We start from the raw sequence: 17485 nt of genomic DNA on the forward strand, positions 1-17485 counted from the left end.
ACCACTTTTTGTGTCAGTTTAAGAATGCAACGGTTTATTTTCAGAACGGATCAACGATTGCTAAACTCCTGACAACAGCCTCCTAGAAGGCCTTACTAGTTTTAACTTTTTGTTGCGCCGACAATACAACATAATTTTTTACCGTGCATAAATACACTGGTAAATATTACAACGGTGCTGTTACAGCACCTCAAACCTAATTGCATGCACATGGTTTTGAGGGAGGTTCTGGTTGACCTTCATAGACTGGGAAAGGATACAAGGACACCGACTTAGACATGATTATTGTTATTAGTGTTATTCGAGAAACTCAGGATCTGTGTATGGACAGATCGCCGACCCAACTTATCGGATCATCACGTAAAATACTAAAGATGGAAAGATAGTAAGAACCAAAACCATTGGTTTATTTTAATTACTGCTGGAGGTTGACTATTCCAGAACGGTCAGATCTTCAAGAAGGAGTGGTCTGGCGACAATAAAATCTCCATAGTCGGGCAAGTGCGACGACAATGGCGCGCCGCCGTGATGACGCACTACCTTTTAGCGAGTTCGGCTACTGCGCCGAAGTTCACGGAAGTTCGGTCGATATATGAGGCAGCCAGCGTGTCCACGCCGGTGATATCCACGGCCAGCGGTTTTCCGCGCTTCCACAGTACTACGGGGATCACGTCCGGATTTTATTGTCTTTCACTTTCACGGAAAGACCTTTTGGCTCGATTTTTGCTGGAAAAAAGGCCGTTTTTAGTTCACGAGTAATCTCCCCGCTTAGTCCGTCGTATCGTGGCAGTCTACTTGTTGACCGTTTACATCGGAGCTCATGCCGGCCCAAATCGTCCACAATACCGCGACGTACACACACGTGAGGAGCAGCGATTGGTGCTCCCAGGCGCAAATCGGAATTTCCAAGAATTTACGAGGAATTTCAGGAATTTTCTAATTTCAGGAATTTACGAGAATTTGCAATCGGCCGTCAGTGGAGCACCACTGATATGCACACCACGTTCGAATTCATATCAGCGGTTCTCCCATGTTGGCTGAGAATGGTCCGTTGTTGTAAGGGGGGCCCATGGCGCACGTCGGCGGATCAAGCCGAAAAGAAATACGAGATTAACGGAATCCAACGCTTACCTAATTAAGCCGACAAAGCTGCAGTCGTACGAGTAGACCATGTAAGCACATATAGCGGCGCAGAATTTTTAATGCTTCCTTGTAGATGCAACTTAGGAAAACCACATTAGTGCTGATGATAATGTAATGAAAGCTAATATGTTTAGCTTCCTGTTATTTATACTTCTATAGCCTTCTATATCATGTTTTAGCACTGCAAACTCAACCCGCGCATTATTGTGCCTGCCGGTTGTAATGATAACGTTGCATTATTTTAATTTAAAGAGCTCATTATTCTAATAGTGATAAAGTGATGAACCGTTTAGATGGTATCGTACGTAGCTGTCGATAACAGAAGTAAACCACGATGGATTTTACAGCGGAAAGTTAACAACCAATGTTTGGCCACTAAATTTTTTGACTGTCTGTTGCGAGCGGTATCTGCACGGACCTCGTTGTAATATTTCGACTTGCTGACAATTGTATACTGCACCATTCAGCCGGTTACAGTTCCTCATGCCTTACTCTTTTTGGCGCTGTTTTCTATCGTTATACGTGAGCCTTTAAAACTGATACACTGCACAAATGTTTGTCGGCTTTGGCTTTAGGCAACTGCAACAATTGACAATTTGTAATAGATCTGTATGGCGTAAGCAAACTGGATGTCAAGTAGGAAACATTACGCAGAATAACATTTACAAAATATTTTTCGAAAAGTGCTGTGCGCCCGGAATTTTTTCGGACGAATAGAAACCGGCCAGTATTTTAATATGCTTACCGCAAAATAAAATCAAAAGTCCCAGCTTTTGCCAACACCAGTATTAGCAAAGCAAATAAGTAAACTCGAATAAAGCAAATACTAAAAAAAAATAACATAAATGATTGTAAGAAAAATTATTTTCATAAGAATTGATTATGCCAGCAGCGGAATTATAAAACAAGCTGTGTCGAAGCCAGCTCTGCAATGTCTAAACGCCAGTATACAATCCCATCCAGAGAGATCAACAGCCGTACTGCATATATAGCAGGTACACCAGGCTTTTGTGATATTTTACTGGCAGATACAAGATTAAAATGCCGCCACGGCTGTTTTACAGTATACAGTATTGTACAAGTACAGTGGTTCCGTTGCGTGCTCACTGTAAGTTTCTACTTTCCGTTACTGTACCGTACCATGCGAAAGCGGTTTAACCCAACCAGATCGACCATGGCTGTGCAGGCCGCATGGCTGTAAGCTTCCTGTCTCCTGACGATCGATCGGTCGTTGCGCCGCTCTCCTCTGTAGACTGTAGCGCTGGGCTGGCGCAGGCAGTGTACAACGTTGACTTAAAGAAAGAGCAGTAATATACATGTAGGACACCGTACAAGGCTCCAGGTACATCAATAAAATCATATACATATGCAGCACTGCTATACCTGCAAACATTTCACTGCATTGCTTCATGGCATTTTAAACACAAGTATTCTCTGTGCACTGCTGTGAAAACAACAACGTCCCCTGGAGTACCGATCACAGCATATTCGCTGCGGAGGAAAGGCCATTGCGCTCAATCGCCCGACATACTGATGATTCCAGATAATAGCAAACTGTGATGAAATTTGCCTACCGAATCAACCAAGGAACGAAATACTATTATCTGGCATGAAATAATGCTACATAATATCCATCGCGACTTAGCGGCGAGAAAAGTGTAAACTTTTCGTGCTGCTAAGTCACGATAGATACTGTACTTACCACTTTTCTACTGGCTCTGTGCAAAAGGGAAGATTGCATATTTCGGGATGGCGAAAGATAAGTCGGAATACATAATGGAATAATTTCCATATTATCCCAAACGCAGAAGGCTTTTTTGCCACTCAGCTTTCCAAGAAGCCGTTAACGTACTACCGATCCTGCACACAGCCGCAACTTTCCCTCAAATAACTAGCCGGCGCGTTGGATCAGAATCCTTCGCCAGTAAGCCCGATGGCTCCGGAATCCTTCATCCCTGAGCGCAGTATACACACTCTCTCTCTCTCTCTCTAAACATCGCTATGCTTGTAGAACATATACTTTGTTCACAGATGCGGGATTCAGTGTGGCGCTGTGGGAAACTCAGGCACTCAGGACTCAATCCGAACGCCACCGAGTTTCCCCTAGGGAAGGTCTTTCTTAAGAAGCTAAGAGCAACAGCGTCACTTCTTGAAAGAAGGCTGCTGTCTGGAAACACGAAAGACGTGCTCGGAAAATGTATGAGGGCGTCGACATTACGCGATGTAATGTTGGTGAAATTATTAATACGGTGTCACTCTATAGGGCTTCGTTGACGATTGGCGGGTGGACATTTGAGCCAGTGATGAAATGCCCGCTGCAGCTCGCAACCACCGGGTTGCTGCAGCGCAGATAATGTATTTAATCAAGACCAGGTAACACGGGGAAACGAGATAACGTTTTTCGATGTAGGATAAAATCATTTTAAGTAGATAAATATAAAATTTTTAATGGATCACAAAAGGAAATTAAACTCCTCTATATTATCTGACTTTTAAATGAGTTTCGTATAAAGCAAAAGAATTTTATTGTAAGAATTTAAATAAACATACATAAATTCATAAAATGTAGTTAACTAAAATCAGTTTTGCCCTTTCAACTAATCGAATACGAAACAGGAAATTCAACTCTTCTAAGTCAAATTACGTACTTTTAGTTTCGTATAAAATAAAAGGATGTTAATGCTTCAAATTCAGATTCAAATAAATATATATAAATTCATAACATACGGCTAGCTAGAAGCAATTTTTGCTAACTTTCAGCTAATCGAATAGGAGACAGGAAAATCAACTCATCTAGGTTAAATTGTTTCTAACTAGTAGTTTCGTGTAAAACAAAATAATTTTATAACATTAGTAAACATTGCACACACACTATCAAAATCAGTTTCTGTTTCACAACATTAATGAAGCTGAACACTGCGCTTTTATGTTTCCGTTGGAGAATTGTCGTTGGCCCGAATTCGCTTCTCGTGTGCAATATAATCCGCGCTACCATTCCGGAGTGGTTGTTGAATTTGTTTTTGCACATACATTAGACAAAATGTGTCGCCCCTGATTTCCACTGGCTGTTTGCAATGTTCAATTCCAATTATATTTTGCTGTTCGTGGTTTGTCTGTACATTTTCTCAAAATGAACTGCAGCCTTCGTTGTACATAATACTTCTTGATTTTTATTTTTTATTGCTACATTTCCCGGTGTTTTATAAGGTACTCGTACGTGCGATGCAATGTATTGCCTATATGTATGCACCAACACAATCTAGAAATTACTTTAAATTCTGATTTGGCCACGCCCGTTTCCCATGGCACGTGAAATAATTTTTCAAGCCTCCTATGTAATTTTTCTACCTTTATGCAAAAAATGATTTTTTTGAATTTATAGCCGGAGAATGTGCCCTGGTAAAATAGAATAAAATATACCAGTATTATCGAAGGCGATAAATCAGCTTACCGAATTATCTAAGATGCATGTCGAGCAAACAATTCCATAGGGAAATAAAAATATCATTAATACCGACTATTAAAAACAGAGTAGAATTTCTATTAGGTCATTAACGTTAAACTCTAAAACGTTTACCGTAAAATACCAATTTACGCATTTTCCCTTGTGTATTTCATCGGCACGCAGGAAAAGGGTGAAGAAGCGCAAAGAATGCGCCTTTTTTGTATGGAAATGGTATCAAAATACACCACGTATTTTCAAAATCTAGTAATCCGGGTTGACCAGTTCCACCACAACCAGATTTCATATCACCTGTGGCACGTTTCCGACACTCGCTACTGCAGTAACGTACCAGCGGCTTGTATCCCATGGAATTCGTTGTATCCCGAAAACACAGTAGCCTAGCTACAGAGCACTCCATCGCGCTTTCACACAAAAATTTTGGAGGAAGTTGGATTTTAAATATAGTTTTATGTGGAAGGCATGCGACGGCGCTTCGTTATTTGTTATCGGTACTTCATAGAGCATGTTTCCGTGTAGAAATTCCTCTCCCTCGAAAAACACTTGTCGATTGAAGAAAGTGTGTCACTTTGATGATTAAGAGAAAGGGCTTTCCGACAGATGCTAGAATTAAACTGGTGTGGATAGGATTACAATAAATTTATGAAAAAGTAGGACAATGATGCTGACTCACCCTCTGTACAAAGAAAGCCTGTGTGCGATAACGCTGTGAAAGTTTTCCAGATCAGACATAATCAAAAATTCAAAATGCTTGTGCTTTTATCGATCTGTTGCGAAAGCAGGAAGTGCCAATACCGACAAAACGCATTGATGTTCCAGTAACAAAAATTACAATAACACGGCTTTCTGATTATGAAAACTCCGAAAACAGTGATTTCGGAACGTTTTCTGAAAAGCGAACTTGTGGAGTCTGTTAAAGTGCAAAGCAACGGTCGTTAACTCTTTCAACTTTTCTGGTGGCTACGAACGCACATAACAGGAATTCTCTTTGGAGAAGTAAGAAGCTTTAAGACTGGACAGGAAGCACCACGCCCTGTTCTTTGAGTTTCACTCAGTTAATGAACGGAGATTGACCCACAATAATACACCGATAGCAGGAAAATAATCAGTACACGTACTAGACTGAATGATATCATTCTTTTTGTGAACTTGTTTTATTGATCAGCAAAAAACGAAATTGTTTTTTTTTGCGGGATGAATTTATGTATAAGCTTTCGGTGTTTTTTAAGATTAGGTATGCTTTTATGACCGCCAGAAACTCTGCAAATCAACGACACGTTGCATTTATTCCTTAGCAGCATCTATAGTATAGCCCGAATAGGCAACTAAACACGAGTAACAAAGGATTATTAAAAACAATTACAGCATGCATTAGTGTTTGCTTTCTGACGTTCAGGTACCAAATATGATTTGGCCAGTATTAATCATAATTTTAAAAGTATTAGATTGCTGCCATAAAGTGAATTATACGACACAACGAATATTCCGCCAAAAATTAAGTATAGGCCAACGGACCAAAAATTCCCGGGCAACTCGCACAAATCAAGCTCGCTTTTTATTAAATCAATTAAAACAGCAATTGTAATAAATAACCGTGATGATAAGGAAAAAATCAAGCGACCTTAGCAAAATGAGTGCCAAAATCCGAGCAATGTAACACCGCCTTGTATGGGCAGTTAACTTTGTATGTTGGAAAAGCGTCTTTACATTGCCATATCTCGCTAGCCGTCGAGTAATGATCGGCGTAGGGTTCTCCTTGCATCAGCAGTGCCAGATAGAAGCGGTGCGGCAGAACGTCGCGGATGGTGCGGTTATTCATCCAAGCCCGATGGTGGGCCGGTGTTGAGCTTGTTTCATGGCCGGGGTTGAGCTTTCGCCAACATTTACCGCGAACTAGCCTCTACTGCTTCCAATATGTTCATCCGTTACCAAGAAAATTGGCTTATGGCATTGTAAATTCAAAGCGATCCTATTAATATCACGTCCGTATTCGAACTGCCTTCTTTGAAGACATGTCCATAATTCCGTCAAGTGGGATGTCGGACACTACCAGCGATAAAAGCAAACTTAATTCCCGGATTTCGGTTTTCTGTTCACGTGCCCGTCACTGGGCATCCAAGACGCCAGCCGTATTTCAGAAAACATTTGTCGGCTCACTGAAAACGAATAAAAACTGCACAATTTAGCCGGGTTTTGAGTTCATAGGCATAAATGTTTTTTCGCTGTTTTCTATCGTTACAATGAGTAATCTACTTCTGCAACTGATCAGAAAACACTGAATTTGTAGTTTCTTACACAGTAGAAACACATCTGCAGAGGGAAACTGTAATGAAATTTGTGAAATCTGTTTAGTCGATTGCACTGTTCAGTATGACCTTTGCATGGTCAGACTGCCCTACATGGAACAGTTGGTCGCAGTACAGATATTAGCATTTCCTCCACACAGCGAATAAGGAAAAAACAAACGTTTTCCAGACAAGAAAGACCTTCATAGAAAATTGTTTATTTAATACCGATATTACCCTCCCTATGCGGGCGTGTTAATTATTAAAACTAATTTTTAATTAGTGTAAATCTGCGCTGGCGAATTATACGTATTTGACCATATGCGCCGATGGATGGCGAAGTCATCGCTGAACTTGCATAGAGTGAATAATACCACTTTTTCTGTGTACTTGTTTCGCTGATCAGCAAAAAAAAAAGATTTAATGTACAAGTTGTCGATTACTGCTTTTTAGCAGAAGTATGCATTAATGGCTGCTGTACTCTCTGCACAACAGCGACACTCGCATTTATTCCTTTACAGTAGTACAGGCACCTAAAGATTAAAGAATTAGAAATAAAAACATATATCAACATTTGCAAAACACATACAATGCGTGAAAGATTAGCTCAGACTTGAAAGAAAAAAAAAAGCGTGATAATTAGGGGTGCGTTCGAAAACTACTAGAGCCACCGTCGTAACCTTGTTGTTGCCAAGTCCTCCTATCTGGTAATCGGTTATCGGGTGCCAACGATACCCCCGTTACCAGATGGTTCCGTCTTTTCTAACATCCGGACAGGCGTTGCGCTGGCGGCACGGGATGTAGGGTCCATCAGGAATAGTCGCCTTTGGCTCCTTAGTGCACGGATCCTCTGCATAACACCCAGACTTTACTTGATTGCTTTCGCACTATAAATTGCCGTATACGACACCACCGATGTTCTGCTTTAAATTCGGAATTAAAAAAAGTTCAAGTGGTAGCGCATAAATCACAACTGTATTTTGTTATCATAATGTTGATTACTGTATTAACGGCATCGACCAAAACTCCGCGTATCTGTAAGTCTTTGGATTACGACGAAATTATTAAAAAACCTTAGCCTGTGACGAAAAAAATTGTGATTATGAATGTAATTCAGACTTAGGAGCAACTGGAATGAAAGCTAATTCTACATAGTAGGCCACCTCACAGAGAAAGGCAGTATCGGAGAGATGCGAGTACCTTGCCATATCTCGCCAGCCGTTGCGTAACGATCCGCGTAGGGTTCCGTTTGGTTCACAGGTGACAGATGGAAGCGGTACGGCAGGACGTCGCGGATTGTGCGTTTATTCATCCAGGCCCAGTGGTGGGCGAAGCAGCACTGCGACTGCACGAAGTCGCTGGTCTTGTATCCGGCCACGCAGTCATGACAGTGAGGATCGCCGTCCACGGGGCACCGCTTCTGCCCCGGCAGCAAAGTGTCATCATAGATGGACGGCGAGCCCTTGGAGGTTCTGTAAAGCCAACCACTTGGTTTGTGGTTGCTGCCGCCATTCGGCCAAGGTTGTTCGATGCGGACGTATGGTGTGAAACCGGGAGATTGATTTGCCGGGATGGTGTACTTGATGTCGTCGGCATTGACGGTTGAAAGCCAGAGGCTGCCGGTCATACACAGCAAGAAAACACGAAACATTGTACTTGGAATAAGGTAATATACCGATAAGCTTCCGTTAAAGCACACTGTTTGAGCTGCAACGGATTTCAGCGCTTTTTATATCCGATTTCATGGCTGGTCTTGTGCTTTCGCCAACATGTACCGCGAACTGGCCTCCACTGCTTCTGGCGCTCCTACATACTATGTTCATTCATTCCCAGAAATATATCTGATAGCACTGCAAAATTAAAGCGATTTTTCTCACACCCTGTCTGTGTCTGCACCGCTCTTTGAAGTACCTTCTTCGAAAACTTGTCCGTAATTCCGTGGATTCGTGAAGTGGGAATTTCGGACACTGTCAGTGATAAAAGCAGCCTGAATCGCACAATTCAGTCGCAGTTCATGCGCACGTCGTAGAAAGTCCGGCTGTATTGCAGAGAAATTCTGACCAGATACGTCGAGCACTCACATCTAGAGTGTAAATTCTAAGATTTTCAATATTTTATTGCTGACAGTTTCCTTTGCTCCACCACCCACTTAACAAACCATCAGCAAATCTATCGCCAAGTATTCAATGCTGGCACTTCCCTAGTCAGCATATTGTTAGCCTGCGAAGAAAAACACTTGAATTCAGTGTTATAAAAAATTCCTTGAATAATGTGTGATATATGGTGCCTGGGAATAGAAAGACCGGTGTTCGCTCGCTGTGCTGGCCCAATAACCTGGTATATAACGTGGTATATATATATACCTCACTGCATCTACCTACTTTAACAAAGCGTTACTACTACTACACCATTACGATAAACGTAAGAAGTTATTTATTGTAAAAAATGTTTGGCATTCTGCTGCTGTGTATAACTGGTTTGGCAGTGTCTATGACCGTCAAAGGCGACGACATCGAGTACACCATCCCGGCAGGACAACCGTCCGGCATCACACCATACGTCCTCATCCAAAACCTTGGCCGGCCGGCCTAAGCAACCGCGGCCACGTGGACGAGATTGGTGGGCATGGAGTTAACATGGAGCAGTATTTCGACAACCGTCTCGGACCCGGGGAAGTCAGGTGCCCGGTGGACGGGTATCCTCATTGTCGTGACTGCGTGGCGGGATACAACGACAGCGATTTCGTGCAATCGCAGTGCTGTTTCGCGCACCACTGGGCCTGGCAGCATAACCGCACCCTCCGCGATGTTCTTCCCTACCGCTTCCATTTGTCCCCCGTGAGCCAGACCGAACCCGTCGAGTATCGCGACCGGTACGCGACGGCTGGCGAAATATGGCACGGTACGCGCAACTGGTGCACTGTCTTTGCAGTGCGGTAATATGCACTTTTGTCACTGATAAGTAATTTATTTGTGCGGGTGTAAAGCAAAGTGTTTTTACTTGGTATGCATGGCATTTCCGGCGGAACATCCGTTTTGTCGCGGAATTTAAACTGCACTAGCAATTTGTGCTTACGGTTTGGGTGTTTATGCAGAGGATGTGTGCACGAAGGAGCCTATCGCGACACTTCCTGAAGGAGGCTACATCCCGTGCCGCCTGCGCAACGCTTGCCCGGACGTCAGGAACGAAACAGGAACCATATGGTAATTTCTGTTCGATGGCGCCCGATAATCGCAGACTACTACCGAGTAGTTGGGCAGACTTGGAGACGACGCCGTCATGGCTGTTGTCTCGTTTTAATAACTTTTGCTCTGAGCTTCGTAATGCTTTTTTCTTTCGTATCTTTTCTAACCTTTTTTTTCAATGTACTGTTTTGTTATCGCAAATAAATTTTGATCGTTATTGATGTATGAGATAGCAATAAAAAAAGCATCCGAGAAAGACGATGTGCATTCGTCAGCATTCTTACAGCATTCACCGTAAACTGGCCATCGGGTTCCATATCAGTACACAAGAAAGGCGAAAGGTATGGTATGTCGCACATTGGCGATGAAATTCTCGGATAACAACCGCACGTTTTCCGAACATTTTATCTGCGCTGGAAATTAGCTGAATTTGTAAATACATGTACTAAATACCTTGTCGGAGCACTTATCTACAGACATATGGCAGCGAAAAATCATGGTAAATCATGGAGTTTTGTTCCCTCGTGTACGTTCACAGCCGGCATCTTGGAGTACGACGAAGAGCGCATCGCTCTTACGAAATTCCGGAGTTAGACCAATAAGGTCATCGCTGACAGTGTTCAACAATACATCACCCACTTAAAACTTCTACATTATACGAACAAGAGTTATAATATTAATGATAATATATACTTATATATAGACATTTTCGGCGCAGACGCCGATATAGCATTCGGAAAACACTTCCAATTTACAGTGTTATTAAAGAATTTTCTGGATCATGTGAGGTAAAAAACTGTCTGGCCATGCTGGCCGTTTGCTTCGTACTCGTAGAAACGATTTACGATAGAAGAACTGCGGAAGAAAAAACATTCCCCGCATTTGCACGATCGATAGCGCACTTAAAGAAAAGCAATATCATTTCCAAATAGATGCGGTTGCGTGTTCTAAAAAAATTTTGGGCGTTTTGTTGCTGTGTGTAACAAGGTTCGGTCGTTTTCAGCAGTTAACGGCGACGATCCACCGTTTCGGAAGGTCAGCCGGTCGGCAATCTGCCATACGTTCGTATTGCAGAATCCACCGGAATTGAATAAACAACGTTGACCACCAATTCGAAAACTATTATTTAAACCCTTTGCCGTTTGGAATAGAAGTTACATTTGTTAAACTGCATTATTCCAGCAAATAAAACCTTAACATAATAGTAAGACCATCACCGGAAGATGCCTCTTGACAACTTCAGATTGTTCTACAAAACTGTCCGGCAAAAAAAAGACATTTTTGCCGATTACGAGCGCTGTTTTTCGAGTAAACATATCGTCGGTCAGCAGACGTCGTTAACAAGTTCTCTGCAAGCAAGATAGAGGTTAACAAATTGTTGGTGTGCCATCAGGCAAGGTAGCAAGATAGCAATTAAATAAAATTAATGATGTGCAACGCGTAGCGTATAATGCGTACTTTTAACTGACTTGTAATATTGTTATGCAGTTAGCTTCTGATCAATCTGCAGTCATACCATGCAATATGACTACGGCAGGGTTGGAAGAACTAAGAACATACGTCACGAAGTGCAACCCGAAACCGATCAACACTCGGAGATCTGATTGGAGACAACGGATCGTTTCACGACATAACGTTGCATAGCGTAGCAATCTGCCGCAATATCATCTCCGATCACAGCATTTTAATGTCACAGCGTTCCATTGCGACGAAAATTTAAACTTCTCGGGTGGTTTGTTGCAGCCCGCAGGATTTAGGAATACTTTCCGAAATTTATGAGAATCTGCATTGCGCCATCAGCGGAAGTCCTCTAGCATGTATTGCAGGTTTGAATTCACATCAGAGGTCCTCCGCTGTCGGCTATGTTCTGGGGTTTTCTGGAACTTATGGTGCACCTCGGCGGATTATGCAGTAACGAAAACCGTTCTGTAATAAATATGGATTACGGAAACTTTGTAATACGTATGTTCACCTGCTTTGTAATAAGTATGTTCACCTGCTGGTATTTATACGAGTATGTTTGCGCACTGCAAACTGCCCCAGAACACGAACATTATTGTGTCTGTTGCTGATAACGCAGCTAAGAAATTTATGCAATTCACCAACAAACGACCGTTTAAAGAGCGACTATTTTGATAGTGAAGTAGCGATGAGTCCATTCAGAGGCTATCATAGGCCGTAGATAACAAAAAGAAATACTAGTACCACAATGGATTTCCCAGCGGAAAGTAGACAACCAGTGTTTGGCCGCTTAACCTTTAACCATCCGCTGGGATTGAACTCTGCACGGACCGCTTTGTTCCATTCGTCGGCTCGCTAACAATTACAAATTGCACAATTCAGCCGGGTCATAAATCCTTAAGTCTAATTAATTCTGGCGCTGTTTGCTATCGCTGCACATGAATACTGTCTGTAACTGACAACATGGCATAGACGTTTATCAGCATTGGCTATAAACACTTGCAACGTTCGACAGTTTGTAATTGTTCTACACTTAATGGCGGCAGTGAATTAAGTAAACTGGATGTCGACTTGATAACATTATGCAGAAAAATATTTACAAAACTTTGCGCTACGAAGACCGCTAAAACAAAATCGAAACGGAACGTGTGCATGTACCACGGTTCCGTCGCATACTCCCTGTAAGTTTCAACATTCCACGCACTGTTGTTAAATCTGATAATAATTAAAATCGGATAAAACAACTACAAAGAGGTCGTAAAACCGGCATATGAAAACTTAGTTAAGAAGTTAAACAATAATGCCAATTGTAAGGAAAAACATTTTCCTAAGCATTTATCGTACTCTCGCGTCGGCGTAAGCCACAAGACAAGCTGAGCCGCATCAAGAACGCCCGGTTTTGTGAGCGACGAGCAGTAATTTCATATAAAACATTGTGCAACACCTCTTCGTGCATAAAATAAATCCACGAAATCCTGCACTGCTTTAAACTGCCAAGCGCTTCTTTGCATTGCTTCATGGCATTTTGTGATTAAATATCAGTTTTCTGTGCACTATTGTGAAAACAACAACGTCCGCTCGCGTACGGATATTAGCCAAGGAACGGTGTTGGGCCAGTCGCTATGGCAGCCTACGAGTATGGCAGCTAGCGACAGTCCCGCTTCCGGTGCACGGCTCAGTGGTGCACAATATCGCACACACTCACGCCTGCACGCACTCGCTCAGTCGACGCCGAATCACTGGCCTCGACTCCGCCTTGCCACACCTACGGCTTGAAGTCTTGGCCAATCAGCGTTCGCCATCGCTCGTGTTGGATCTGCCCAGTCCAGCATTAGGCTTTTGTATGTTATGGCTCGATCTGCCATTCTCTTTCATTCATTAGCGTATCATTCACTGGCCCATTAGCGTATCATTCACTGATGTGGCCAGTATCATGTCAGAATCTGACATGATACTGGCCACATCGAGCCTTCATGTGCTTTGTGTTTTGGTTCTTGCATTTATTGATTCCTCAATAAAGCCTTTGCTCACACTCGTGAGCCTTTGTTCGCCAGCTGTCACAACGGGTGGAATCAAGTTTCAGCAGTAAAAACATTTTCGTTATGATTCAACACTCTTTAAGGCATCTTGTAATTTTTACTACGGGTACTTTTCTCATACTGAAATGTTCTGCTGTTGGCAAACTCCCGAACCCCCTCTGGACCGCGAGCGTCAGTATCCCTGGGACCATCACTACAGTCCATACTGTAAAGACCATGCCAAATTATCACATAATCTAAATACGAAGTATCTGTCGCGAAACAGCGGCTTCGCCCGGAATGCGGTGGTGTCCCCATTGTACGCTGAAATTGCGCTGCTGATGCTGCACGCCGGTGTGGACGACAAAGCAAAACAGGAAATTGCCGAACTACTGGGCGTGCATCCGGTGACCCTCACGAAACGACTGCGTTTGGATTTATCCCATCTCAAGTGGAAAGAAGACGAGGACTGCGATCCTGGTCCTCCTGAAGGTGCGTGCATTTTATAACAGTACAGTAAAATCAGCGTGCATTGAACACCTGCGGTTCCAAATTTTTCGTTCAATGTAGACGCCTGTTCAATGTACAGAACAGCTGCCCCCGGGAGGCCGCCCCTGGGTGCAGTGGTTCTGTGCACTAAAACTGCTCTTGAGGGCGAACGGGCGCCGCCTAAAGGGGGATAGCCCCGTTAGTGAGCTTTTATACGCTATTTTCGCGCATAACAAATCAAAAATCGTGTGGTGTTAAAGTGGTAACGAAGCAAATGGCTTGTGAACTTTGGTCATTAAGCGCATTTTTTTGTATTTTTTCGCTCCCGAAACCAGATTCTGGCGCTTTGTTCATTTTGAAAAGGGCTAAACATTAGTAAATAATTAGATCCGTTCCTGCTAATTTGGTCAATGCTCACTTCAGAGAAGTGCTCAATATAAGCGGGGTCCCCCCTATGTTATAGTCTACGAGACGCGCCGGTTCCGTAATGACCGTTCAATGTACGCCAGTGTTCAATCTACGCGAGTGTTCAAAGTCACAGGTTTTACTGTACTAGCAGAACCATCGCAAATTTAGCGTCATAAAAAAGCTACAAATAAGTTCTGTAATTTGAGTAGTCTCGTGAATATGGTCGCCTGCTTTCTAAGCTTTGTACTTTTTCAGGTTCTTAATTAAGGGATACAATATTTTATTAAAATTGTAGGGAAAGATGAAAATTACCGTCTGTATTTGGCAAGTTCTCTTCTGTTGTCGCAATGCAGTCCTTCGGACCAACAGTGTACCAAAGCCTTCAATAAAATAACAATCAGCTCGGATATTTCACCGCTAAAACTCAGCGACAATCTACGGAAAGTGAATGAATTTTTTCGAGAACGCGCAATGAGCCATGTATGCGACATACAGTTGCCGCCTGATTCAACGCGAAATCCGACACTCATCAGCAACCTGCACTTGCGCGCCAACTGGGCGCGTCCCTACTTCCGTGAACACCGCACGTTAACGATGGAGTTTATCACGGCTGACGGTCGCCGTTTGTAAGTCGACACAATGCATGGAATACTCAAGGTCCCCTGCTGGGTCCCCGAAGGAATGGGCGGGGCTAGGTCCCTGGAAATACCATTTGAAGACTATCACTGGAAAGCGATGTTCATAATGCCGGGAGCCGCGCGGAAGACGTGGCGCGGTGAGACGAAACCGCTGACCATGAGCGAACTGATTGTTCTTCTGACACCACGGAGACTGGAGAGGCCATTCGGCAAATGCGCTTTTACAAAGTAAACGAAGCTACGGTACAGATACCAAATTCCGTGTGGAGCGGAATGTGGAACTGCAGGAGATACTGTGCGAACTGGGTTTGCGAAGTCCGCTGATTTGCGGCACGGATCATTCGGGTTCGCGCATAACGGCATTATACAGCACGTTAGTTCCGGTATGGAACTTGCTTAGACTCGGAGTATAGGTTCTTGCTTAACGTCTTATGTAACAAAGGATACCTGTGACACCAGTGTTTGAGTAAAAACCTGTTTAGTGCTTAAGTAACTCAAAACCGGTTCTTGCAATCAGTGTTTCGATTCAAGAAATGTATAAATAAGTTTGGCACGACTTATATACATTATGTTTAGACGTACACGTGGTCTAATAACGCTATCAAAACCGTCTGCTCAACTATACACAAACCAAAAACACATCATCGAGATCAAGCTGCTTCTCAACAGTTCCCAACACACAAGCAGCATAACCGCGCTGAATTTCTATACTAAAACGCTGATTCAAGAAACCTGTTTTGGAATTACTGCGTTAAGAAACTTAGAGGCCAGATTCCAAGAAAAAGAAAATGACGCTATAGAATTTTCTATGATCGCAATTGATTTCTACAATCGCAATTGCTTTCGCAATCATAATTTCCGTCGAAAATTTTAAATTTAATTTGTTTTGTCTAGGCGTAGATGAGCGTGGAGTCGGCAATGCCCTACCCGTCAAGCCTGAACGAGTGTTTCTAGAAACCATGGAACTCTGCTCGCCCTACTACGGAGATTTTGTTGTCAATCGGCCATTCATCTTCCTGGTTTATCAGCGCCTTAGCGGCCACATCGCCTACATGGGACATGTTGCTGATCCGACGGCCAGTTAGTTTAAAAGGCCTTCTCCAATAAAAACAAATTTCGGATTAAACAATGGTTATTTTAAAGCTGAAATAAACAGTGAAAATCTGCTTCGGTGTGGAAACAATGCGCTTTTACATGCGAAATTTGAAGCAAGTCGACTTGTAACGCTATTTTTGGTGCACGTTAATTTATTTGAACTTTCTGGAGTTCTATTTCACCAATGACTCACCCAAACCGGAAGCCGCGCGCGCCGCCCAAACGTTGTAGCGTAGTCAGTCGCTCAGTTTTTATACTACTAAAATAAGCAGATGCAGGGAAATAGATAGTTTTTATACTACCAAAAGAGAACGCAAAAAAGTAGAGTGCAACGTAAACTAAAGCGCCTTCTACAGTCTAATAAAACGGGCGTAGTCAAGAGCGCGCTTTTTACGGGTGTTAATTGCGTAAACAAAACGCCGACGGCACCAGCACCGGTTGAATGGGGACGTCTTTTTGATTTTTTTTTAAAAGTAGTTTTCACGGTAATATTTTTCTCAATATCTAAATCTGTAAATCAATATTATTCGACTATCATAATTTTTGAAATTTCGCTATAATCTAATACAGTTATTGTTGCTTTTCGACTGCCATAATTTCTGCTTTTGCTGTACATTTTGAAATTTTTCTGTAGATTCGGTGATTGTTTACGCATCATCGTTGACTGTTATTTATGTATATACGATGTGATATATTTATTTAAGTATATATTTATTTATGTTGACTGTTATTTTTTCTCTATCGCAGTGCCTTGGCGACACTCAGTAATTATAATCCCCCTAAATTAAGGTGAAAAATTGTACGATCCTAATGATTTTCTTAAATCACCTGATAATTTTTTTCTGGGGCCGACTGGCATTGCTGCCCAATTCATCGGTCGCATTCTACTGCAATTTACTGCATAATGGTTAATCAGTTATGGCCGCAAATAGCCTCGCAGAGAAGCAGCACGAGATAAAGAAAAATCTGCGCTCTTTTTGTGCTGTAAATGGTAATCAATGTGTTTTACTCAATCTCCTGCGTTTTATCTTATACACTGGATACCGAAAAATGTATTGTGCAGCGACTGTTCTGCAACTTATTGCGCAATATAATGTAATCGGCAGTTTCTAAACTTGAAAATTTTTCGATTATTTCATGAATTTTTGTAAAAAGATGGTTGCGTTCTCGCGATGTAAAAAATTTGATTTGAGTTTACAGGCGGTAAAAAATTGTGCAGCTGTGGCTATTCTGTCTGCGGTAGTGGCTGCCGTTGCGGAACCGCCTCTGCCAACCGCTAACACCAAATCCGGTGACGCCT

General features: G+C 42.6%; 3 protein-coding genes across 5 annotated transcripts; 2 read left to right on the plus strand and 1 right to left on the minus strand.

The window, feature by feature from the left end:
* Positions 1-7459: 7459 nt before the first annotated feature.
* LOC129586103 (uncharacterized) lies at positions 7460-8930 on the minus strand. Its single transcript, XM_055479109.1, has 3 exons — positions 8803-8930; positions 8092-8741; positions 7460-7741 (listed from the first exon to the last, which is right to left on the minus strand). Exons 2-3 carry the CDS (start codon positions 8540-8542, stop codon positions 7632-7634), a joined length of 561 nt encoding a protein of 186 aa, XP_055335084.1. The 5' UTR covers positions 8543-8741; positions 8803-8930; the 3' UTR covers positions 7460-7631.
* Positions 8931-9283: 353 nt separating this feature from the next.
* LOC129586108 (uncharacterized) lies at positions 9284-10219 on the plus strand. Its single transcript, XM_055479116.1, has 2 exons — positions 9284-9792; positions 9986-10219. The coding sequence occupies exons 1-2, from the start codon at positions 9528-9530 to the stop codon at positions 10096-10098; spliced, it is 378 nt and encodes a 125-aa protein (XP_055335091.1). The 5' UTR covers positions 9284-9527; the 3' UTR covers positions 10099-10219.
* Positions 10220-13446: 3227 nt separating this feature from the next.
* LOC129586063 (uncharacterized) lies at positions 13447-16663 on the plus strand. 3 transcript variants are annotated; one of them, XM_055479056.1, is made up of 3 exons: positions 13447-14047; positions 14748-15473; positions 15985-16663. In XM_055479056.1, the coding sequence occupies exons 1-2, from the start codon at positions 13702-13704 to the stop codon at positions 15080-15082; spliced, it is 681 nt and encodes a 226-aa protein (XP_055335031.1). In that variant the 5' UTR covers positions 13447-13701; the 3' UTR covers positions 15083-15473; positions 15985-16663. The 3 variants fall into 3 exon arrangements, with proteins under 3 accessions (XP_055335031.1, XP_055335033.1, XP_055335034.1); XM_055479058.1 differs by having other exon boundaries at positions 14748-15435; XM_055479059.1 differs by having other exon boundaries at positions 14748-15318.
* Positions 16664-17485: the final 822 nt, after the last annotated feature.

Source organism: Paramacrobiotus metropolitanus, unplaced genomic scaffold (assembly GCF_019649055.1).
Source record: "Paramacrobiotus metropolitanus isolate TYO unplaced genomic scaffold, Prichtersi_v1.0 Parri_scaffold0000019, whole genome shotgun sequence".
In the NCBI taxonomy this organism is placed as follows: domain Eukaryota; kingdom Metazoa; phylum Tardigrada; class Eutardigrada; order Parachela; family Macrobiotidae; genus Paramacrobiotus; species Paramacrobiotus metropolitanus.

Bases quoted from the DNA above. Each gene is read 5' to 3' on its own strand.
- LOC129586103 (XM_055479109.1), bottom strand. From the start codon at position 8,542: ATGTTTCGTGTTTTCTTGCTGTGTATGACCGGCAGCCTCTGGCTTTCA. The intron at 7,742-8,091 runs GTACTCGCATCT...GGTGTTATGCAG, and splicing joins GGCTGGCGAGATATGGCAAG to AGGATCCGTGCACTAAGGAG.
- LOC129586108 (XM_055479116.1), top strand. From the start codon at position 9,528: ATGGAGCAGTATTTCGACAACCGTCTCGGACCCGGGGAAGTCAGGTGC. The intron at 9,793-9,985 runs GTACGCGCAACT...GTGTTTATGCAG, and splicing joins GGCTGGCGAAATATGGCACG to AGGATGTGTGCACGAAGGAG.
- LOC129586063 (XM_055479056.1), top strand. From the start codon at position 13,702: ATGTTCTGCTGTTGGCAAACTCCCGAACCCCCTCTGGACCGCGAGCGT. The intron at 14,048-14,747 runs GTGCGTGCATTT...TTAAAATTGTAG, and splicing joins CGATCCTGGTCCTCCTGAAG to GGAAAGATGAAAATTACCGT.